This window comes from Podarcis raffonei, chromosome 4, assembly GCF_027172205.1.
Source record: "Podarcis raffonei isolate rPodRaf1 chromosome 4, rPodRaf1.pri, whole genome shotgun sequence".
Lineage (NCBI taxonomy): Eukaryota > Metazoa > Chordata > Lepidosauria > Squamata > Lacertidae > Podarcis > Podarcis raffonei.
In genome coordinates, this window is record NC_070605.1 from 2,989,401 (window position 1) to 3,015,011 (window position 25,611).

Genomic DNA, 25,611 nt, shown 5'->3' on the forward strand with positions numbered 1-25,611 from the left:
ATATTGTCAGTCAATTCAAAAAAAGTTTTTGGTAGTCTGCCCTCTTTCGTCACCGTCTGTCTTTGTGCTTTGTCCATATTCGTAGATACCACTCCATTCATGTCTCCCATCATAATAATGTTGTTATAGTCCATAAAATCCATCAATGTCTCATGCAGTTTCTTGTAAAACTCCGATTTCCCCTCATTTGGTGCATAGATTCCTAATATCAAAAATTTCTCTCCTTGTGTTTGAATTTCAATTGCCAAAATTCTTCCCTGTTCGTCCTTAAAAAGAAATTTTGGTGATAGGCTTTCTTTTGCATAAATAACCACTCCTCTCTTTTTCACCTTGTCTGATGAAATAAATTCTTGGCCTAATTTTTTATTAATTAACACTTTTCTGTGTAGCCTAATCACATGTGTTTCCTGCAAGCAAATTATGTCCAATTGTTCCTTTTTTAATCAGCGTTACATATTTAAAAACTTCCCTGAACAGGGCTGCCTTAAGATGTCTTCTGAATGTCAGGTAATTATTTATCTCTTTGACATCTGACGGGAGGGCGTTCCACAGAGCGGGCGCCACTACCGAGAAGGCCCTCTGTCTGGTTCCCTGTAGCCTTGTGTGAGGACAAGACTCACCTGTGTGACATTTTGCGAATCAACACCACTGCCTTTGAACCAGATCTAGCCTATGTGCTGCAGTCCAGATCTCAATTTCACCCTTCACATTAGTGCAAGCAAGTTTCCCCCCCTCAATTGAGATGAATACATTGTAAAATCTCGGTTAATGTCAGTTGGTTTAAATACATTTGGACACAACATGTATCCTTGGTGCTATGTTCCTGTTCATATTTTTAAACTAAAAAGTTGACAGACAACCTTTATTAGCAATAATATGTAATGTACTTTACAATGTTCCTGACATATATTTCAGCTTCCTGGATTTTTTTTTTTCATCTGACCTTCAGAGATGAAAGGCAGAGTGATTTAACACCTGTTTAGATTTGTCATCCATGTGATGAAATGAAAAGTATGTTGTTTGCAATAAACTTTGCATAAAATAGTTGATTTGCATTTAATTTGCATTTAATTTTGATGGTTCAAAGAACGTCAGGCAAAATGGTCAGCCCTCACACATGTTCACTTCATCAAATTTAGCCCTCTTTGAAAAACGTTTGGACACCCCTGCTCTATTGCAAATGCTGCATTGCACAGGAATCTGGTGAGTCTCTTCTTCCTCCCCCCAGAGGGTGAAGTGGGGAGGTGGGGATCCCACCCCAGTAACGCCCTTCTCCTGCATTCAATTGTCTGAAGATTTGGCATGGTACCTTCCTGGGCAGAGTCTGGGCTGTGGTACAGTCCTATCCTGGTTCTTAGCAGGACTCATACACACTTGCTCAGGGAACCATTTCTTCTCCTTATTGTATATCAGCATTATAACAGACCAATGTATTTGCTCTTTAGGATTTGCTAGCTCCTCTCATTAGCACAGACATAACTTGGCAGAAAACCAAAGGGTTCCTTCTGATTTTTCAGAGGCTTCCTGAGAGCATAGATGGATGAGCAAGACTCAGTTGGCTCTGAAGCAGAAAGAGGCCATGTCATCCAAACTGGGAACAGTGGGGGATTCTGGGAAAACTCTGTGCAGAAGATCCTGGGTGAGGAGGACACCCTCTGCTCAGAGGTGCAGAGCCAGCAGTTCAGGCAGTTCTGCTGCCAGGAGGCCAAAGGACCCCAAGAGATTTGCAGCTGACTCTACCACTTTGACTGTCAGTGGTTGAAGCCAGAAAGGAACACAAAAGCTGAGATGCTGGACCTGGTGATTCTGGAGCAGTTCCTAGCTGTCCTTCCACCGGAGATGGAGAGCTGGGTGAGGGACTGTCGAGCAGAGACCAGTTCCCAGGCAGTGGCCCTGGCTGAAGGATTCCTCCTGAGTCAGGCAGAGGAGAGAAAGCAGGAAGAGAGAAAGCAGGTTGGAGAGACTTTCCTCAAGATACTTCCAAGGGGCTCCAAAAAGGATGGAGAACATCCAAAAATGCTCTCCTCATGGCCCATTCATTCTTTTTCTGGGAAGACATCCATGCAATGAGATCTAACACCGTTAATAATTTTGGCTTTGTCGTTCTCTGTTAATATTTCTCACCATTCATTCACGGTTTTGAATCCTTGTTGCTCTTTCAGGAAAAGGATCTCTTTGAAGAAAAGAACACAGATTCCTGTGAGACAGAGAGGCCTCCGTTGGACACCAAAGAGAGGCTACTGGGTAAGGAGGAAGGTGGTTTTTCTCCATTTGGTCCCATTCTGTTGGTTTTCTAAATCATCTGTGGGGTGCTTTCATCTTTTGTTGGGGGAGATAGTTGGGACCAAGAGCCCAGAGTAGGGGAGATATATTTTTTCTCACAACTAACATCTGAAATTCGCCCAAACATCCAAATGCACTCAGCAGGCAAAGCGTTCTCAAAGTCCCATCTGTTGTTGCAGATGCACTGCACTCTGGGCATCCAACTTTTTTTTCTCTGGCAGGTGACAGAACGATGATGGCAAGACCTCTTCATCCATCTCTGAATGGGGACAGAATGGAAGCAGCGGCTGTGGAACCAAATCAGGTCAGGGGAAGCTGCCTTGTGGGGACAGAGGCCAAGGGGTGGAACAATGTCCTAGCTCAAGGAGTGGTGGTGAACAACAGTGTTGTTTCAGAGGAGGACATTTCCCTTTTTCTTTTAGGGTCCAGTGTGCTTTGAAGATATTGCTGTTTGTTTCACGGATGAGGAGTGGGAGTTGCTGGATCCTGACCAGAGAGCTCTGCATAAGGAGGTCATGGAGGAGAATCGTGGGATCTTGGCCTCTCTTGGTAAGGCTCCTTGTGGGATCATAATATCTGTTTTTAAATTCAAAATGGCTCTCTATGTTGAACCTCATATATATTCACAGAACTCAACAGTGCCCCCTTAAAACATCTGGGATTACAATTGTCCCACAATAAACCTTGTACAGTAAATTACTTTTCTTCTTCTTCTGTGAATGTTCTTCCTCCACCTTCTTAAAACAAGGATCAGCCTGGTCTGAACTGTTCAGGCCATTTTAACTGTAAACTTCAGAGTTGTTAGGGAAGTTGAAGTAGCTTCTGTCAGGTTTTCAGTTTTTGTTTTTCCTCCCATCAGTCTTTGGTTGACCAAGGAGAAAACTTGCATTGGAAATGGAGGGGATACCATGATTTAGCCAAGCAAAATCCATTCGAGGGAATAGCCAGGCTTTTTGCATCACAGGTTGCACTAAGGGTGTCAGTGGATCCCTGTTAATAAATGCACCCAACCCTTTAGTAAAGCCATCGATCTAACCCACTTGTGTTATGTTGGGATTTTTTTGCCTACGTGCTATTTGATGCAGCTTCTCACAAAGCAATTAAGAAGTTGGCCGAAGGCCAAGAAGACTGAGCAGAGGGAGTTGTTCTGCCTACAGATATGAGGCCTTGGATACAGTTCTGCTATTAGTTGAGGTCTCTACTTAGGCATGATGACTCATGACCTTCCTTGGTTGGTTAGTTGGTTGAACAGTGTGTGTTCTGAGAGTCGTTTGGAGTTTGTTAAGTGAGAGAGTTAAGATCCGTATCCTGTATATAGTAACTTGTGAATCTGCTTTAATAATAAATACCTATAAGTAACCAAGTTACTGGTAGCAGCGTCTTGTTCCTGCTTCATCCTACATGCCTGCAACTGATTGCTTCTGGAAGTCTGCATATGCACTGCTATATTCAACTTGATCTGGCTAAGATCCTGCAACAGGTTAAGGTTGCGAAACTTCAATATGTTATTCCCCTAATACCAGTGTTTACAAGTTCTAGATTCAGGTAGGTAACCGTGTTGGTCTGACACAGTCGAAATATATTTTAAAAATTGTAAAGTAGCACCTTAGAGACTAACAAAGTTTGTTCTTCATATAAGCTTTTGTGTGAATGCACCATTAATTTCTCCCTGAGGCTATAATCCATTTCTCTCATTGCAGATAGTGATGGACTGAAAATGAAGAACAAGGGTGACCATGACAAAATCCCCACAATGGAGCCGTATAAATATATTGAAAGTGGGAAAAGTTCCCATTCCACTTCCCATCCAAGAAATCTCCCTGGGAAGAAACCATATCAGGGTGTGGAATGTGGAAAGAGCTTCTGTCAAAGTGACCATCTCACTTCCCATGAAATAATTCATACAGGGGAGAAACCCTATCAGTGTGTGGAATGTGGAAAGAGCTTCAATAAGAAGGACAGTCTCACTTCCCATCAAAGAATTCATACAGGGGAGAAACCCTATCAGTGTGTGGAATGTGGAAAGAGCTTTAGTAAGAGCAAGCATCTCACTTCCCATCAAATAATTCATACAGGGGAGAGACCGTATCAGTGTGTTGAATGTGGAAAGAACTTCCGTCGGAGCAACGATCTCATTTCCCATCAAAGAATTCACACAGAGGAGAAACCCTATCAGTGTGTGGAATGTGGAAAGAGATTCCGTTGGAGCACTGATCTCACTACCCATCAAAGAATTCATACAGGGGAGAAACCCTATCAATGTGTCGAATGTGGAAAGAGCTTCAGTAGGAGCTCCTCTCTCACTTCCCATCAAAGAATTCATACAGGGGAGAAACCCTATCAGTGTGTGGAATGTGGAAAGAGCTTCAGGTATATTTCCCATCTCTATACCCATCAAAGAATTCATAAAGGGGAGAAACCCTATCAGTGCGTGGAATGTGGAAAGAGCTTCAGTCAGAGCGCCAGTCTCACTTCCCATCAAAGAATTCATAAAGGGGAGAAACCCTATCAGTGTTTGGAATGTGGAAAGAGCTTCAGTCAGAGCTCTGATCTCACTTCCCATCAAAGAATTCATACAGGGTAGAAACCCTATCAGTGTGTGGAATGTGGAAAGAGCTTCACTAATAGCTCCAATCTCACTTCCTATCAGATAATTCATACAGGGGAGAAACCATATAATTGCTTGGAATGTGGAAAGAGCGTCATTCCCAGGGCCCATCTCACTTCCCATCAAAGAATTCATACGAAGTGTGGGAAAACACAGGTAGACCAGGTTAACGCCATGTACTGGTAGGATGTGAAATCACATTCTGCCTTTAAGAAAAGAACAAAGTGACATTTATAGGGACAAATAAGGAACGTCAGATGTTAAAAATAAAAAGTTAAAACAAATAGAATATGGCTACAAAAAAAGAAATGTTAACAGTGGTGATAACAACACAAGCTCAACAGAGAAGGTCCATGCAGGATCCTGAACCTATAATGTTAATTGCAGAAATGCTGGCTGAAATAAAGAGAGACTTAAAAGATAATTCAAAAAGTTTAGACTGTATAGAAACTAAGATAGAGCAAAACATGAAATCAGTGGGAGTCTTGTTGGGCGAAATTAGTGACTTAGGGAACATAGTCCAAGAGTTAAACATCAAGACAAAAGGCTTAGAAGGCACTTTGGAAAAAACACACAAACAGAGGTTAAAGAACTGAAGAGAGGCCAAGAGAAGACAAAGCTGGAAGCGGCAGAATTGAGTAAATTACAGGAAGTGACCTGGGACTCTATGGCGGTAATGGAAATGCATCAGAAGCAATTAAATTTGAAATTTGGGGGATCCCTGAAACAAAGGGAGAGGATATTAGAAAGAAAATCATAGAAACACTCGCAAACTGGTTACAGATACATGAAGAAGTAATTTTTACAACTGACAAGCTCTTCAGAATTAAATCAAGCTTCACAAAAGCCAAAAAATGGCCAGGTGACTGTTTGGTGATTTTTAATTCAAGAGGAATGAAAGAGAAAATATTACAGGTGAATGTGAAAAAAAGATTACATTTTGGAGATGAAAATATACTTTTGAAGGAGATCCCAGTGAGATTGCTGGAAAAAAAGAAGCAGTTACAAATTCCTGGCTGATGCACTGAGAAACAATAAAGTACCTTACAGATGGGAATTACTGGAGGGGGGTTTCATTTTCATATACAGTGGTACCTCGAGTTACAAATGCTTAAGGTTACAAACTCTGCTAACCTGAGTTACCTTGAGTTGAGAACTTAGCCCCAGGATGAGAACGGAAATTGTTTGACGGCAGCGCGGCAGCAGCAAAAGGCCCCATTAGCAAAAGCAAGCCTTTAGTTAAGAACAGTTTCAATACTGGAATATAATTTATCTAAAACCCAGGGAAGTATGAGGAGATGGTATCTTAATATATGATTTTTAAATGAAAATGAAAAACATTTCAATATATAACCCGAGAAACGCAAATATATTTTTAAAATAACTCCAAATCTTCAACATCAAGACTGATGGAATGGGAAGGATATAAAACTTACCTCAGAGGGGATATTATATCCTTCTCGGCCAACAAGGCCAAGCTGCAAAGATTAAAAGAAAATAATCTAAAAATTTCTTTAAAAACACTATGGGGCGATATGGCAAAAAACTCATCTAAGGTTACATATGAAAGAATACAACAACAAACATTAGAACTGAATAATATACTAGCTCAAAAAATTGAGTTCAGACTACTAAGTCTAAGACAAATATATTGGGAACAGGGAGAAAGACTGACAAAAATTCTAGCTAATCGTCTAAAACAAAAGAAAGCGAACCAAATAATACCTTTAAACAGAAATGAAAATAACATCGCAGCGACCTCATCAATTGATATCAATAATGAATTTTTTTAATTCTACAAAAAATGATATGAAGGACCAGAAAATATATCAGAGGATGAGGTGGAGAATTTCTTTCAAGATATTAAAATACCAACTATTGAAGAATATCAAAAAGATATGCTATCAGCACCCCTAAATATATCAGATATTGAGAATGTAATAGATACAATGGGTAATGGGAAATCACCTGGACCAGACAGTTTTCCTATAGAATGGTATAAAATATTCAAAATCTACTAGTCCCCAGACTTCTAGAAGTCTATGAGGAAATAGCTCAGAAAGGTATATCTGCTGCAACATTCAATGAAGCTTTAATAATAATTATACCAAAACTTAAAAAAGACCCTACTAAATGTGCAAATTATAGACCAATATCGTTAATGAATGTTGATGCAAAGATTTTGAATGCAATATTGGCTGCAAAATCACAAAAAGTTATTCAAAACTTGATTCCTAATAATCAAACAGGTTTTATAAAAACAAGACAAGCTACAGATAATATCAGATTAACAATAGATTTGATAAATTTAAACAAAGATTAAGAGGAGTTTATGGTATTGTCATTAAATGCAGAAAAGGCTTTTGACAGAATATATAAAGAATTCATAGGGTTTGTGTTACGTAAATTTTGTTTCCCTATAGAATACTGTAATTGGATTAAAATGATTTATAAAAACCCGTCCCGGATTGTTACAAATGGAAGAACTTTGAATTTGATTAGTTTAAATTGAGGAATGAGACAAGGATGTCCTCTTTCTCCGTTATTATTTAATCTCTGCCTGGAACCATTAACAAGAGCAATAATTCAGGATGAGCATATCAAGGGTGTAAAGCACAACAAAGATAATTACAAAATTGTATTATTTGCGGACGATATCCTTTTATTTATTACAAACCAGAAGATAGAATTCAGAAAATTATGGAGAAAATAAAAACCTTTGGCAGAATATCGGGATATTCCATAAATTGGACAAAATCAGAGATTTTACTAATAGGGCCAAGGGCTACATTGTATAGAAACCATCAGTTTCGGATGTGCAAAGACTTTATTAAATACTTGGGTATAATGATTTCATTAGATATAGATCAAATTGTAAAATTAAATTTGAATAAAATTATAAATGAAATTTCTTTTGATATTGAAAGGTGGGGACCTCTAAACCTCTCCCTTTGGGAAAAGGTTAAAAGTCCTCAAAACTGCCCTGTCCGCTTATCCATCTCTTCGTATTCCATCAACTTTCAACTTAATTTGCCACTCCCTCTTCATTGGAATTTGGTTTCCTTTCCAGTTTTGTGCTAACAATGTTCTCGCTGCTGTGGTGGCGCACATAAAGTAACTTCTTCAGAACTTGGGGATCTCGTCCTTAAGGATTCCTAAGAGAAAAGCTTATGGCTTTTTAGGAAATGTTAATTTAAACATATTTTTTAACTCATTGTAAATTGTATCCCAGAATTTTCTCTTTTTTTTTACACTCCATGCACGATACATTGTCCCGACTGCTATGTTACATTTCCAACACAAATATGAATTATTTTTATACATCATTGCCATTTTATTAGGTGTTACATACCAGCATTAAATATTTTCATATAATTTTCTTTGAGGGTATAGGATGCCTTGAATTTGAGATCTTCCTTCCACAGTTTCCTCCATGCTGAAAGTATACAGGATGAAAGCATGGCTTTCTCAAAAACAAGGAAAGCCAGAGAAATCTCGCTTCCCCTTTTTTTGGATGGAGTTACACACTTTGTTGATCAGGGGACTGCTGTGGAAATAGCGCATCTTGATTTCAGTAAGGCTTTTGACAAAACCCCCTTTGACATTTATGTGAGGAAGCTGGTAAAAATGTGGGCTGAATGAGGTAACTGTTAGGTGGACCAAACCTGAACAGTCCTCCTTCATGGTTCTTCATCATCCTGGAGAAAAGTGACAAGAGGGGTGCTGCAGGGTTCTGTCCTGGGCTTGTTGTTCAACGTCTTTATAAATGACTTGGATGAAGGAACTGAGGGGATGCTCATCACATTTGCAGACGACACCAAACGGGGAGCGGAGGCCAATGTCACAGAAGGCAGAATCCGATCAAGGGCAGGAATAGTACCACTTTATTCTGCCTTGGTCAGGCCCCACCTAAAATCCTGTGTTCAGTTCTGGGCTCCACAATTTAAGTATTTTAAATTTTGTTTGCTGGGGGAAATCAAGAAGGTGGGGGAACATAATCCATATTCCTTTTATAACACTTGGCCAATGTTTATTAAATACATGAATTGTTAAGACTGTTGCGAGAATCCACCCAGCACTAATGGCAAAATGAATCATGATCTTTTAGAGTAATCAAATGAAACTTTAACACATGGCAGGATGAAAGTCTTCAATTTCACCAGGACAAGTTATTTGTTGTTTACTGTTGTAGTCATTGCTTTCTTTAAAATTATCTTTTGTACTGTGAAAATAAAAGCAATACAGTGGTACCTCCGATTGCGCACGGGATCTGTTCCGGAGCTCTGGTCGGATCCCAAGATCTCCTCAACCGGAGGTGCCTGTTCTGCACATGCGCACTGCACGGTAGAGTACTTATGCGCATATGCGTGGGATGAAACCCAGAAAAACACTCCCGGGTTTGCCGCGTGGGTATCCCCAAGGATAGGTAACGAGGGGAACATAAGTAGAGGTACCACTGTATTATTATTTTTTTATAAGGAAGGTGGGGAATCATTTGCACTCTTCCATTAATCTGCTTGCGTGTGTTGAGTGTTATTTGGCGACTGTAACTCCCAGTAATTTACCATTACAGTGGTACCCTAAGTTACAAACGCCTCAGGTTACAAACTCTGCTAACCTGGAAGAGTTACTTTGAGTTGAGCACTTTGTCCCAGGACGAGAATGGAAATCGTGTGCTGGCAGTGCAGCGGCAGCAAGAGGCCCGATTAGCGAAAGCACGTCTCTGGTTAAGAACAGTCTCAGGTTAAGAACAGACCTCCGGAATGAATTAAGTTTGTAACCAGAGGTACCACTGTATTTGTTTCTGTGTGTTCAGCACACATGATTGCAGGTGAGACTGAATAAAAGACTTCCTAGGAAATTCCCTTTGACTGCTTCTGTATTGTTTCAAATGTGACTTCACTTAACAGATAAGAACAAATCATATTTATTACTGATGAATCATACCATTGTCAGCTCATTAATCTCCACCCCAACAAACGCTGCGCTTAGCATGAGCAACTGCTTTATTTCTATTTCTTAGGTGGAAATAACTGATAAGGAAGAAGGGAGATGGACCCTTTCCCTCAACCTTTGGGGATCTGGGGGGCTTCATTTCACCCCTTAGTCCTGCTCCTGCAAGCATGGCAGATGTGGAGTATTTGCTCACACTCTGCCATGACTTAAAAATGAATCGTCAAAAAAAAAGTAAAAATGGTATTGCAGTGCTAAAAAGGCTCAAGAAAGCAATTCCTGTAGTAGCTGGCCTCTTAGAGAGCCCAATGCCACTCTGCCAACTGTCTCACTCCCAGATAACTAATCTGGAAAGTTGTCCTGTCATCTCTGCAAGGAATTCAGTGTCCCCTGAATCAGCAATTAAGCATTTATGGAAGGGGAAATGGCATACTCTTGTATATTAGCATTAAAAGCGTGCATAAGAAAGTATTACTCATTTATGATGAGCATAGGATTTATTTATTTTGAACTTCGCTTGGTACCTCGGCATTACCAGGGGAGCAGCTTCCCTCTATGTGCATAAAAAATAATAAAAATCTGAGGTTCTGCCAAGCGAGAGAGGGCTGAGCTGGGGGGATTTAGCTTTGCAGGGGTTAAAGGGAACTGAGCTGCCTTCCTAGAGAGGACAGGAAGCAAGGGGGCAGGTCCTCCAGAGCCAAGCCCCCTCCCTCCCCAGTCCTTCCCTGCTTTGGGGTCTCTCCTGCAAGGGCTGCCTCGCTGCCCCCTCCTGGGATCTGGTGAGTCTCCTCTCTCTCTGGGATCTGGTGGGGGTCCCAGGGCTGCAGCAGGGGAGGGGGCCTGGGGGGCCTGATCAGGGAGGGGCCAGGTCTGCCACGCTCTCCTTCCTGCAGATCAGAGGATCCCTGACTCCCACGAAATCTCCCTTCTTTAAACAAAGGAGCCCCAGGGACTTTAACTCTGTGTGACGTCGCTCAGCCTCATTGCACAACGGAGGAAACATCTGCAAATGGTTTTCCAAAGGTGGACGAGGAGGTGGACTAGCCCCCCCCCCACAAAGAAAACCCCACAGGGAGGGAGGAAGAAAAGTGGGAGAGAAAGGCCAGGGATAAAGAGAGGGATCCCAGCCCAGAGTCTGGCTGCTGCATTGGGGACCAGTTTCCCAGTGTCTCCCAGGGCAGCTCCCCACGGAGGCCACGGCAGCCATCCCCTCGCACCCAGAGCAGGGCATCCCAGGACCACATCCTCTCTCTCCCAAAGGGATTGTTGCTGGAAAACCAGCCGGAAATGGGCGCTGCTACTCACTGGGCCTCCAGGGACCTGGGCATCAATGGCTGTCTAGAGCCAGTGTGGTGTAGTGGTTAAGAACGGTGGACTTGTAATCTGGGGAACCGGGTTCGCGTCTCCACTCCTTCCACATGCAGCTGCTGGGTGACCTTGGGCCAGTCACACTTCTCTGAAGTCTCTCAGCCCCACTCACCCCACAGAGTGTTTCTTGTGGGGGAGGAAGGGAAAGGAGAATGTTAGCCGCTTTGAGACTCCTGAAGGGGAGTGAAAGGCGGGATATCAAGTCCAAACTCTTCTTCTTCTTCTTCTAGTTAAGCTATCAAATAGAATAATAATACAAAATTACCCGCATAATTTCAAGGGAGGTGTCTTTTGGCCCCACCCACTTGGCCCTTGTCCAGATACATTCCTGGCCCTCGGAGCAGAGAAAAAGGGACCCCACCCCAGGAGGTTGTCTGGAGAGCGGCAGAGTCCAAGTGCAATAAAAGGAGACAGAAGCAGGGGAGTGGGGGTGGGGGAAGAGCAACTCCTGAGACCCCCGAGTGAGGACCCCCACTAGAGCCAAGCATCCATTTTTCACAAGATACACATGACTACCTTGTCAGTCAGTTCTGACTTCAGGCATTGACTGGAAGGCAGGAGAAACCAGGCTGATTCATCTCCCAGAAATCCCTTCAGTTGCCTCCACATTTTGCATTGCAATCTTTCTTCTAGGAGAGCTAGCGGCTGCTTCTTCTTCCTGCTCCTGCTCCTCCTCTTCCTCCTCCTCCTCTTTCTTCTCCTTTTTAAAAAGGCCCTTTCCACCTGGCCTAGGGGTGAGGCCAAGACTCACCCAGCCCTACTGTGTTAAATATGTATTCTGTAGTTGACCTCCTTTGTAATGTTTTATTTTGATATCTTTAAGAGAATATTTGTTTTCTGTTATGTTGCTTTGACTATAGACTATATATTTGACTTTCTTCTGATTGTTTTATTTCTCTTTTATTGATTTTGTGGGATGTGAAACTGCAGTCAAGTACAACATTCCTACAGTGGACACATTAGGGGATGTTTTCTCCCACTCAGGAGAAGACTTCCTGTTTCCTCCTGAGCTGGGACAGACTTGAAGAGGGTGCAGTCTGTTGTACTAGCATGGAGGAGCACACGGCCTCCATGTTCTGATCAGTGTGTGTTCTCCATTTTGTATGTTGCTGTGTGTTTGGGGAAGTGACTCCTTAGTGGGAGTCATTTGGGACTAACATCTTTATGGAATAGTTCTAGTTGTTATGTAACAACCTGCCTGTCTGTGAACGTGTACGAATCTGTGAGTAAACTACTTTTATATTAACGTGAATCAGATTATTGTGCTTATTCGTTTAAAAGGGATTGGGAGGGATTGTACCAGGAAGGAATTTTTAATAGTAAGACTCAGATGAGTCAGCAACAAGCTGATCGCTGCATAATCTAAAAAAGGGGGATGTATGGAACTCTGCTAGAATATGGAACTTGCACTAGCAAATGCACTAGCATTTTAGGAAGGATATCATTCAATAATATATCTTCTTCTAACTCCCCAATTATCCCCACAGATTTAATATGCTGTAAACCGCTTTGAGATTTATCTCTAAAATATAAAGTGTTATAGAAATTTAAATAAATAAAATAGCTCATGGTTTGGGCTGTGGTGCAGTCCAGACCTGGTTCCCTCCAAGACTCATCCATACTTGCTCAGGGAACCTTTTTCTTCTCCTGATAATAGAAAACTTTCGTAACTGAACAATGTATTTGCTTTGTAGGATTTGCTAGTGCCTCTCCTTAAGACAGACAGAACTTGGCAGAAGACCAAAGGGTCCCTTCCGATCTCTCAGAGGCTTCCTGAGAGTATAGATGGGTGAGCGAGACTCAGCTGGCCCTGGAGCAGGAAGAGGCCATGCCATCCAAACTGGGAGCAGTGGGGGATTCTGGGAAAACTCTGTGCAGAAGATCCTGGGTAAGGCGGACGCCCTCCGCTCAGAGGTGCAGAGCCAGCAGTTGAGGCAGTTCTGCTGCCAGGAGGCCAAAGGACCGCGAGAGGTTTGCAGCCGACTCTACCACCTTGACCATCAGTGGCTGAAGCCGGAAAGGCACACGAAAGCTGAGATGCTGGACCTGGTGATCTTGGAGCAGTTCCTGGCTGTCCTTCCACCAGAGATGGAGAGCTGGGTGAGAGAATGTGGAGCGGAGACCAGTTCGCAGGCAGTGGCCCTGGCCGAAGGTTTCCTCCTGAGTCAGGCAGAGGAGAGAAAGCAGGTGAGAGAGACTTTCCTCTGGATACTCCCAAGGGGCTCCAAACAGGACAGAAAACATCCCATAATGGTCTGCTGTTGGCCCATCCTTTTTCTGCATCCATGGAATGAGTTCTGACATCCTTAAAGCTGTTGGCCCTGACATTCATTTTTTATTTTTTATATGTTTAATATATATTTTTATTAGTTTTCCAATATAAAACTATACAAAACAAAACATCCAATTTATCACCAACATCTTTTTTTTTCTTCCATCAACATGTCTGATAATTCTCCGTTTTGATCACTTCTTGCACATTTCTTAATTTAATATTGCACTACAATAATATCTTAATTTACCTTATTTTTTAAACAATATTTCTACCATACATTCTCACAGAGCTTCCTGAAAGCTTACAAATGTTATCTGGTCATCACATATAGTTTTCATATAATCTGTAAATTTAATCCAGTCTTCAGTGAATCTCTGGTCTCGTCGGTTCTGGATCCTTCCTGTTAATTTATCAATTTCTGCGTATTCCATTAATTTCATTCTCCATTTTTCAATCATAGGTAATTCTTCTTGTTTCCGTTTTTGGGCCATTAGTATTCTTGCTGCCGTTACTGCGTATAAAAATAACTTCCATTCTTTCTTATTAATTTCATTTCCTATTATTCCTAATAGAAATGCTTCTGGTTTCTTAACAAATGTATATTTCAACATCTTTTTTAACTCATTATATATCCTTTCCCAAAAGCATTTCACTTTTTTACACTCCCACCACATATGGTAAAATGTTCCTTCTTTTTCTTTACACTTCCAACATTTATTACTTACTTTATACATTTTTGCTAATTTTACTGGTGTTACATACCATCTATATATCATTTTCATCACATTTTCCTTTATTATAGTACACGCAGTAAATTTCAGTCCTTCATTCCACAATTTAACCCAGTCTTTAAATTGTATATTATATCCAAAATCTTTGGCCCAATGGATCATAACCGATTTAACCTCCTCGTCCTTTGTATACCATTCCAATAATAATTTATACATTTTAGACAAATTTTTTACGTCATTATTCAATACTTCCAATTGATATTTTGATTCCTTGTCGGTAAAACCTCTTTCTAATACATCTTTTTTAAACATTTCATTAATCTGAAAATAATCCAACCAATCATTTACATTTTCTTTTACTTCAACATATGGTTTCAGTTTCCATTTACTTCCTTCTTTCATTATTAAACTCCCGTATGTTATCCACCTCCCCCTCATATTGATCTTCTTCACACTCATCACCTCCAACGGAGACAACCAATGTGGAATTTTTGACTCCAGTAGGTTTTTATACCTATCCCAGACTTCTATGAGAGATCTTCGAATGATGTGGTTTTCGAAACACTTGTGCACTCGTTTCTTGTCATACCATAGATATGCGTGCCAACCGAATCTGTTATCAAATTCTTCCAAATCTAACAATTCTGTGTTCTCTAATTTTATCCATTCTTTCAACCAACAGAGGCACGATGCTTCATAATATAATTTCAAGTCTGGCAGGGCGAAGCCTCCTCTATCTTTTGCATCTGTCAGTAACTTAAATTTTATTCTCGGCTTCTTACCCTGCCAGATATACCTTGAAATCATTCTTTGCCACTCCTTAAATATTGCCGCCCCTTTGATTATTGGAATAGTCTGAAACAGAAATAACATTTTCGGTAACACACTCATCTTTATCGTTGCAATTCTTCCCCAAAAAGATAACTTCATTCTCCCCCACACCTCTAGATCTCTCTTAATTTTATTCCATATTCGTATGTAATTATTTTGAAACAGATCAATACTCCTAGGAGTTAACAAAATCCCCAAATATTTAACTTTCTTAACCACCTCTATCCCTATTTGTTGCTGCATTTTTTCAATTATTTCTTGATCCATATTTTTCGCAATTATTTTTGTCTTTTTCTTATTTAATTTAAAACCCGCAACCTGACCAAACTGTTCTATTTCTTCTAACACCTCTTTAACACTACTTGTGGGATCTTCCACTGTTATGACCAAGTCATGGGCAAAGGCCTTTACTTTATATTCATTTTGACCAACTGTCACTCCCTTTATTAGCTCATTACTTCTTACTGATCTTAGAAAGACCTCCAGAACCGAAATGAATAACAACGGTGAAAGAGGACACCCTTGTCTCGTGCCTTTAGTTATTACAATATTTTCTGTTGTTACATTATTAACTATTAATTTCGCTCTTTGATCAGTATATATCGCCCATATACTATTAAGGAAAGATTGACCCATATCCATAAATTCAAAGTTTTTCAACATAAATTCCCATGAAATATTGTCAAAGGCCTTCTCAGCATCCACAAACGTTAACATCGCTTGTTTATCGTTCCTGGTAGTCAGATATTCCATTATATTTATTATATATGTTGTCTTTCTTTTTTTAAAAAAATAATATTTATTGCCTTTTCCAACAATTTAAACACTACAAAAAAGAAAAACCATACAATACAATAAAACAAAACACACACACACTACATAACACTAACAAAACACTAACATTAAACTAACAAAACAAAACAAAAACAATTTAAAACACATCAAATAATTTCAATATCTTATCTTTCATTCACTTATTTCCATGACCTCCTCACACCTCCCTTTTTGTATTCCACTTCTACTAATTGTTTCAGCAATTCCTTTCCATCTTCCTCTGTTTTCTATCATATAATTATCTTAGCACATTCTAGCCTTATTTTTTCCTTTAATACTCTATTAATCCATTTATACTTAATTCCTTATAACATTTCTACTAAAGCCATATAACTTCATTCCAAATTTTTCTAACATTCATTAATTTTACAGTATTTCCGTAAATAATCTTTAAACTTTTCCCAGTCTTCTTCCACCGACTCTTCTCCCTGGTCTCGGATTCTGCCAGTCATTTCCGCCAGTTCTATATAGTCCATCAACTTCATCTGCCTTTTTTCCCCCCTTGAACTCCCACCCAAAGATGATTTTATTCCATTTCGGGACGTCTTTAAAAGTTCCTACTCTTAACTGTTGTACTTCAAAGTTCTTCTGATAATGCCAACCCAATATTCTATCTCTCTCTTCTTTAGTTCGAAGGGTGATCAAGCAGTCTCTTATTCTGTTCTTCTCTTTTCCCCCTCCTCTTCCAAGTCTGAAGGCCCTCACAATTCTAAACTCTTCTTGGCCCAAGTCCAAGTCCCAAAAGTCAGCGAGTTCCTGTGTGAGAAAATCTGTCAAACTTTCCTTCTCAAATTCAGGTAGGGCTCTGATCCTCAAATTCGTCTGTTTTTCTTTAAGTTCAATCATAGCAAGCGTCAACTTATGTTCCTCGAGTTGCCTCTGTGAGGCTGGGACTCTCTCTCTCTCAAGTTCTGTTACTTTGTGTGATGGGATGATGAGCTGCTTGTGCGTAAAATCCTAATCCCTCAGAGTTTGGCTAAGTCCCCAAACCTCTGTCTGTGATGGAGCTCCTTAAACCTGACTCCATCAATCGCTCGTTGAATCGGACAGTGGGCGTTTACGGAACTTCTTCCAGCATAAAAGCTCCTTAACGGAAACGCGTCTTCTGGACTCTCGGCGTGACAGTTTCCGCCGAGGAGTGGGTGTCCCTACAGGAGGTCCTGAAATCTCCCCGCTGCTCCCGCTTGAAGTGTCTCTGAGCCCTCCCTCCGACTCACTTTCCCTTGGAACTCCACTTCTCCCCCTGCTGGTCCCCTCCTCCGCTGAATGGTCTCTCTCACCCTCCATGAGCCCTTTCACCTCCTTAGTCTCAGATGGCAGTTCCCTGACATCCACCTCCCCTCCAGGGCCCCCTTCACCCCCTTCCCTCCCCTCCTCTGCGGGAGGCGAGGGAGCAAAACCCCTGAAGGAACCTCCCTCATCTTCCGAAGTTTCGAACACTTCCCTCCACCTTTTGCTGTCTCCGGTTTCCAAGTACTCCTCCTCATCGGAGTCTGTTCCTCCTTCCAACTCCGATTCCCTGAATCCCTCCAGTTCCTCCTCATCGTCAGTGGTGCCAAAGTACTCCCTCCGAAACCTCGCTACTGGCTGAGGTTTCCTGGGGAACCTTTGGTGAAACGTTTCGATCAAGATCTCGTCACGGACCTCCTCTGCCTTCACCCAGGTGTTTTCCGACTCCGGTTCCCCTTCCCACGCGACCAAATACTCCACCTGATTACCCTTCCACCTGGAGTCGATGATTTCCGCCACATGGTTGCGGCTTTCCCTTTCTTCTATGGCTGGCCCCCGTGTGGATACCCCTTCACCTTCCCCCCTGTATGGTGACAGTAATGACCTGTGGAATACTGGGTGCAGTTTCATGTGGTTCGGTAACCGGAGTCTGAACGCCACTGGGTTGACCTGTTGGATGACCTCAAATGGTCCCAATCTTTTGGGTCTCAATTTCTTGCAACCCCCCTTGAACGGCAACCCTTGGGTTGATAGCCAGACCCGACTCCCCACCCTAATTGTTTCACCTTCCCTTCTGCTCTTGTCTGCCTGCCTCTTATATTCTTCCTTGGCCCTTTCTAAGTTGAGTTGGAGTTGACGATGGATCGCTTCCATTTCTTCTACAAAAAGTTCCGCGGCCGGAACACTCCATCTTTCCCCACCTTCCCCTGGAAACGCCCTGGGGTGGCACCCATAATTAGCCAAAAAGGGGCTCATCCCGGTGGACACATTCTCAGCATTATTGTAAGCAAATTCCGCTAGTGCCAACTTTTCGACCCAATCGTTCTCTCTGTCATTGACATAACACCTCAGGTATTGTTGGAGAATACCGTTTGCTCTCTCCGCCTGCCCATTGGTCTCAGGGTGCCTGGCAGTCGAAAAGTTGACCTCTACGTGCAATAAGCTCATAAGTTTCCTCCAGAATCTGGACGTGAACTGTTTCCCTCTGTCGGAAACCACCCTCAAGGGGGCGCCATGCAGTCTGAAAATATGTTCTACAAACAATTTCGCTGTTTCTTCCGCCGTGACTGCATGTGAGCAAGCTACAAAGTGACCCATCTTAGTTAACAGGTCTACTACGACTAGTATGGCGGTTTTCCCCTGGGATTTGGGCAGATCAGTCATAAAATCTATCGACACCGCCTCCCACGGTCGTTCTGGTGTGGGTAACGGTTCTAATAACCCCGCTGGTGCCCGCCTTTCTCCTTTGGCTCTCTGGCATTGGTCACACCTTCTCACATACTCCCGTACATCCTCCCTCACCTTGGGCCACCAAAACTCCCTGGTCACCAACCACATGGTCTTGTGTTGCCCAAAATGCCCCGCTGTGGGATTGTCGTGCAGCTGTTTGAGTACTCTCCCCCTCAATTCCCCTTCGGGTATATATAGCGCCCCTCTGTAATACAATGCCCCGTTTCTTTCTTCAAAACCCCTGGGGTCTTCTCCCTCTCTCCTTAGACCTCTGAGCTTGTCCTGGGCGTACTCATCATTTACCGTCCCCTCTACCAGTTCTCTTTGCCCCACCCAGGCCGCACCACACACCCAGTGGTCCTCTGGGATAATATGTCTCTCTTCCGGCGCTCCCTCCCCCTCCAAATATTCAGGTTTGCGAGAGAGAGCGTCCGCTCTGATGTTTTCTGGACCTGGCACATAGCAAATTTCAAAATGGAATCTGGAGAACTCCTGGGCCCATCTCACTTGTCGTTGGTTGAGCACCCGTGCCGTTCTCCAATACTCCAAATTCTTGTGGTCCGTACACACTTGCACCTTATGTTGTGCGCCAATTAGTAAGTGTCTCCATCTCCGGAACGCTTCGTGAATGGCGAGTAGTTCTCGGTCATATACCGTGTAGTTCCTCTCGGATTTGTTCAGCTTACGCGAAAAGAAGGCACACGGTCTCCATTCCGACTTATTGCTCCCTGGCTGAAGCAGCACCGCCCCCACCGCCCGGTCTGAGGCATCAGTTTCCACTCTCATGGGTTTTTGTAAATCCACATGCAGGAGCTGTTCTTCCGAAGCGAATGCCCTTTTCAATTCCTCAAAAGCATGCTCCGCCTCCGCCGTCCAAACGAATTTCTTCTTGCTGCTTAGACAGTCCGTGATGGGAGCCGTTAAGTGGGCAAAGTTCTTGATGAATTTACGGTAAAAGTTCCCAAACCCTAAGAACCTTTGCACATCTTTTTTCGTTTTCGGTGTCTTCCATTCCAGCACCGCCTGGACCTTCCCTGGATCCATGGCTAATCCCTTGTCTGATAAGCGGTACCCCAGGAATTCCACCTCCTTGGTGTGGAACTGACACTTCTCCAATTTCACCCACAACTGGTTTGCTTGCAGCTGGCTCAGCACTTCCCTGACATCCTTTACATGCTGCTCCTCATTCTCTGAATATATCAGCACGTCATCGAGGAAGGCCACGCAATTCTTGTAGAGCAAAGGTCCCAGTACGTGGTTCATGAGCGATTGAAAACAGGCGGAGCCTGATTGTAATCCGAATGGCATAACGAGATATTCAAACGCCCCCAAAGGGGTGAACATGGTGGTTTTCCATTCATCCCCCTTCTTTATTCGTATCAGGTTGTATGCTCCTCTCAGGTCCAGTTTTGTGAATATCTTTCCCTTCCTCACCCTGGTCAAAATGTCATCAATCCTGGGCATGGGGAAAGTCACTGGTTCTGACACGGCATTTAGGGCCCGGTAGTCCACGACCAATCTCGGTTTATCCGTGTTTTTTTTGTCCACAAAAAACACTGGGCTCCCCCCCACCGCTCTGGACTCTCTGATGAAGCCCCTCTTCAGGTTTTTATCAATAAACTCCCTTAACTCCTGCATTTCCCTGTCTGACATGGCGTACAGCTTGCCCACGGGGAGCTGGGCCCCAGGGACCAGATTAATTTGGCAGTCAAAGTCTCTGTGCGGTGGTAATTTATCTGCTTCCCTTTCACTGAAGACCTTGCTCAGGTCAGCGTATTGTTTGGGCACCTTCCCTTTGTCCGCCACTTCCGTCCCTGCTAGAGAGGCTTTTGCCCCTTCTGGCACCTTTCCCTCTCTGCAGTGTTCCAGACAATGTGCTGACCCAAAGGAGACCACTCTCTGATGCCAGCCCACTAGCGGGTCATGCAACGCTAGCCAGCTCATTCCCAAAATGACTGGAGCCCCTCCCAGGGTGGCTACATTGAACGCTATCCTCTCAGTGTGCCTGGCCACCCTCATAACCATTGGGACGGTTTGTAGGCTGACTTCTCCTCCCAGCAGCTCCCTCCCATCGATCGTGGTGACCTGCAGGGGGTTGCTTAAAGGGAGTGTCTGTATCTGGTGTTCAGCTGCAAACTCCTTGCTCATAAAATTACAGGAGCTGCCTGAGTCCAGCAGCGCCTTAGTCTTTAGTGGGTATCCGTTTGCCAGCTCTAGCAACACCTCTATTACTAGGGCTGGTCTTGGAGGTTCCGGAGTGGGCACTTTTACTGCTCCTTGGCCTGTCTGCAGTGCCCTGACAGAGGCAGACAGGCGTTGGCTTTTACTGGCTCCTGGACTTCCTCCTCCTTCCCCCCAACAGCTCCAGCCATCCCTTGCCATTCCTTTCTTTGCGGGCAGACTCTGGCAAAGTGACCTGGCTGCTGGCAGAGATAACATTTCTTGGCGCTCTTTCCCTCCTTCTTCCTCCCTTCACTGGGATTTGAAACTGCGCGCGCGCGCGCTGTTCCAACTTCCATCGGCTCTCCTGGCGGGAAACTTGGTTCTGGAATCTCTGGAATGCGGAAATCCCTCCAACGCTCTCCTTTCCCCTCCCGCTTCTCCAAGGCTCTTGCCTCCTGGCGTGCTCCAATGGTCAGCGCTGATTTGGTCAGCTGATCCATAGACTCCGCCCTGGGCGCCCGGGAAAGTTCATCTTTCACCGCCGAAGAAAGCCCCTCTTCAAAGAGCATTTGAATGGGTTCCGCCGAAAGGTCCCACCCCAATCTATGTATCAACATTGTAAACTCAGTCCAGTACTCACGAACCGATCGGCTCCCCTGTTTGCACGCCATCAATTGTCTGCGCACCAGCCCCTGTTCAATCTCGCTGGAAAACATCAAATCCATGGCGCGAAAAAACTTCCTCGCGTCCTTCAGCATGTCACTATTCCCTGCCATCAGGGGTCTGACCCAATCTCTCGCCCCTCCTTTGAGATGGCCAATCACAAACGCCACTCTCGATGCCTCGTCGGGAAAGTCATTAAACTGCAGTTCAAGAGCATACTGCATCTCTGTCCTAAAGGCTTGGTAGTTCCTGGGGTCCCCCCCAAACTTCTGCACCATTCCTGGCATCTTTCTTGCTAGTGTAGCGCCTTTTGCCTTTTCTGCATCCTGCGCCCTCCTTTCTTCTAGCCTCGCCGTTTGCATTGCTAGCTGGAGTTCCAACACTCTGTACCTTTCTTCCAGGCTTGGACCCTCTCCAGCTCCTGCTGCTCCTCCGGCTCCGGCTGGGTTACTCATGATGCCTTTCTGCACAAGCTGCTTTCAGGGACTGTCCGATTGCTGTGATGGGATGATGAGCTGCTTGTGCGTAAAATCCTAATCCCTCAGAGTTTGGCTAAGTCCCCAAACCTCTGTCTGTGATGGAGCTCCTTAAACCTGACTCCATCAATCGCTCGTTGAATCGGACAGTGGGCGTTTACGGAACTTCTTCCAGCATAAAAGCTCCTTAACGGAAACGCGTCTTCTGGACTCTCGGCGTGACAGTTTCCGCCGAGGAGTGGGTGTCCCTACAGGAGGTCCTGAAATCTCCCCGCTGCTCCCGCTTGAAGTGTCTCTGAGCCCTCCCTCCGACTCACTTTCCCTTGGAACTCCACTTCTCCCCCTGCTGGTCCCCTCCTCCGCTGAATGGTCTCTCTCACCCTCCATGAGCCCTTTCACCTCCTTAGTCTCAGATGGCAGTTCCCTGACACTTTGCATTCAGCAGCAGCGGCTTTCTCCCTGGCTTCTTCCGCAGTCTGCCGTATCAGAATAGATTCCTGTATCAATTTCTGGATGGTTTCTGTATTGGTATTCACCTTTTGTCCCAAATTATTTATACTTTCTGTATTTAAGTCAATTTTAGTAGTTGCGGCATCCACTTTCACATTTATCGCGTCTGTTTTCTTGTTAAGCTGTTCCAGTGAATCATTTATCTTATTTAATGCAATCGCCAAAGCTTCTTCTGTCGGCATTCCTCTTGATTTTAAATGAACTGATACAGAAGCAGCCGCAGAAGAAGCAGGTAGGGCTGGTGTTGAGCCTCTCCTGGGTTGCTGCAAAGTCCTCCCAGACCTTAATGTTTTTTCTACAGTTTGCTGATCTTTTTTTTCCTTTCCATTTGCCATAACACTTAAAGATTCAAGGTCAGTCCCAGAGTCTCACAGTTTTTTCTCTTGCCGCTGGAAATTCCCCTAGCCCAGCTCTTGTAAAACAACCAGTTTCAAAGGCTTCCACTAGGGGGAAACAGTTTCTATTTATATTAATCAGTAATGTCCTCTTTTGAACACAGTTTCAAAGCAATCCAAAGTTAGTTTCAATTTTCAGATACTTTTACTCCTTTTAATGTTGTCTTTCATCTGCCTACCAGGAAGAAAACCTGCTTGGTCCTTATGTATCATTTCCTTCACTATCTTTTTCATCCTATTTGCTAATATACTTGCAAACAATTTATAATCCTTATTTAACAATGAAATTGGCCTATAATTTTTAACTTGAGTCAGGTCAGAATCTTGTTTTGGAATAAAAGTGATATAGGCTTCTTTCCATGTTCCTGGTATTTCTTGGACATATCTTTCATTTGTCCTTTTAGTTCATTAACTGTTAAGTCTATTTTTTTAACTGTGACATCTGTTTTTTTGTCCAACTGTTCTAATTTTGTCTCTAAATTTTTCTCACTTTTTAAAATTTCTGATTTAATTTCTGCAAACATCTTTACTATTTCCCCTTTTAATTCTGACTCTTGCCTTGAACTTTTTCTTTCTACCGGTGTCGCCCCTTCACTTTTTTTTTGAGTATGAGACATTCCTAATATTAAATATTAGCTTCTTGCCACTTGTATGGCTAATCCAATCCACGCTCCAACAGCCAGGGAGTTAAAATATCCACTTATTACAATAGCCTTCTTGCCACTTGTTTGGCTATTCCCAATTTCCCGACAAAATATCCACAAAAAAATAAATTATAAAGAGAAATCCCAAACTCCAAAAACAAGCCTCTAAGAAGAAACAAAAGACAAAAACTTAGCAAAGGAAGCAGACTTTATAATCCACGAAAGGGAAGGGGGGAAAAGGGGAAGAAAAAAATCAAAAATGTCCAAATACCCAAATATAGTCCACTAATCCACTCCCAAGTCAACGTCCTTAAAGTTTTTATTTATATCGGAAAGAGAAAGAAATTCTCCCTTTCCGAGAATTAAAATGGCGCTGCTTATTTTCCTGCGTCACAGAAATAGAAGCAAGCAAGAAAGGGGGGGAATACAGTCTCCAAGAAAAAGAGAAGCACTCTCAAAGTCCCATAGTCACAAAAATAACAAAAATGACGAAAGAGAACAGCCTCTGTCTTCTAAGAACTTTACCACTTAATCCATCCCTCCACCATAAAAAAATAGAAGATACATCAAAGGTCTTAGAGGCACTAATTGTCTGTTACGCAGATCTTTTGTAATCGAAAGTAGAAAGTACAGAGGTCCAATTCCGACGTTCCCAGAAATTTCACAAAAAAGACTGTCTAAAAAAAGGCTTTTTTAATTCCTCATCCCTCTTAGCATTAATTAAAGGTCCATAAAAAAGATTTCTAATCGCCAAAGTAAAATCCGTTTGAATTAACTGACAGTTTTGTCCCGTTCTGTGAATCCCTCCTGTGTCTACTTAGAATTCCAGACGAGGCTGACCTCCTTTTTCCCACCTCATCCTCATCGAATTGTCTCCAATTGTTATTTTGATTTTTTAATCCTTTTAAGTCCTTTTAAATTCGAATTCTTAGTGTTTGAGAGCCGATGGCTTCTGCGCACAAGCACAAACTCGAGGCTTCGCTCCTGGAGGATAGTAATGGCTTCCCACTGCCTGCCTTTCTACCCCGCTGCTTTCATCGCCTCCAAAGGAGGTTACCTGGCGGCCGGGGGAATCGCAAAACGGCCGTGCCGGGATCCTGCCCCCTGGATCTCCTTCCAGGGGTGTTTTGGGGGGCTGCGGCGCCCTTGCAGCACCCCCCTTTTCCTCCCAAGAGCTGGATTCCCTCTCCAGAGAGAAATCCCGCTTGTCTTCGCTCCCGCGATCAGCCGGAATTCTCTCTGACACTCATTTTTTAATCCTTCTCCCCATTCTCTCTTTTGAATCCTTGTTTCTTTTTCAGGAAAAGGATCTCTTTGCAGAAATGGACCAGATTTCTTCTGAGGCAGAGAGGCCTCCGTTGGACACCAGAGAGAGGCAGCTGGGTAAGGAGGGAGGATTTTTTTCTCTGTTTAGTCTCATTCTGTTGGTTTTCCAACTCATCAGAGGAGGGAAGATATATTTTTTCACACATAACATCTCTAATGCACCCAAATATCCAAATGCACTCAGCAGGCGAGACTTTCTCAAAGGCCCCTCTGTAGTTTGAGATGCACAGATTTACCTGTGAGACAGGAAGGCACTCTGGGCCTCCCCCTTACCTTTTTTCTCTTGCAGGTGACACAGTGATACTGGCTAGACCTCTTCAACCATCTCTGAATGGGGACAGAAGAGAAGCAGCGGCTGTGGAACCAGATCAGGTCAGGGGAAGCTGCCTTGTGGGGACAGAGGCCAAGGGGTGGAACAATGTCCTAGCTCAAGGAGTGGTGATGAACAACAGTGTTGTCTCAGAGGAAGACATTTCCCTTTTTCCTTTAGGGTCCAGTGTGCTTTGAAGATGTTGCTGTTTGTTTCACGGATGAGGAGTGGGACTTGCTGGATCCTGACCAGAGAGCTCTGCATAAGGATGTCATGGAGGAGAATTGTGGGATCATGGCCTCTCTTGGTAAGGCTCCTAGTGGAATCATAATATCAGTTTTTAAATTCAAAACTCCATATGTGACGAACCTCATATTTTCACAGACCTCAACAGCGCCCCCTACAACACTGGATATTACAATATCCCCCCCCCCAAAAAAAAACCCTTGAATAGTAAATTACTGTTTTTTCTGTGAATGTTCTTCCTCCAGTTGCAGCTTATTAAACAAGGATCAGCTGGTCTGAACTCCCCAGACCCTTTTGACTGTAAACTTCAGAGTTG

At 43.3% G+C, this 25,611-nt stretch overlaps 2 protein-coding genes and 2 pseudogenes across 5 annotated transcripts in view; 3 read left to right on the forward strand and 1 right to left on the reverse strand.

Annotated features, from left to right (window-relative positions):
• The window catches only part of LOC128412277 (zinc finger protein 420-like), a 309,743-nt pseudogene extending 302,374 nt beyond the window's left edge, over positions 1–7,369 (forward strand).
• LOC128412188 (zinc finger protein 850-like) overlaps positions 1–25,611 on the reverse strand; it is a 322,162-nt pseudogene that overhangs the window by 138,889 nt on the left and 157,662 nt on the right.
• Positions 1–25,611, forward strand: part of LOC128412278 (zinc finger protein 850-like) — a 59,557-nt gene that overhangs the window by 21,123 nt on the left and 12,823 nt on the right. The window contains exons 2-5 of the mRNA XM_053385186.1: positions 12,907–13,399; positions 24,715–24,796; positions 25,029–25,111; positions 25,230–25,356. Coding sequence (XP_053241161.1) covers positions 12,998–13,399; positions 24,715–24,796; positions 25,029–25,111; positions 25,230–25,356 — 694 coding nt within the window. The 5' untranslated portion in view covers positions 12,907–12,997. The remainder of the gene's footprint in view (positions 1–12,906; positions 13,400–24,714; positions 24,797–25,028; positions 25,112–25,229; positions 25,357–25,611) is intronic.
• The window catches only part of LOC128412033 (zinc finger protein 420-like), a 317,641-nt gene that overhangs the window by 9,391 nt on the left and 282,639 nt on the right, over positions 1–25,611 (forward strand). The gene's annotated exons all lie outside the window — the stretch shown is intronic.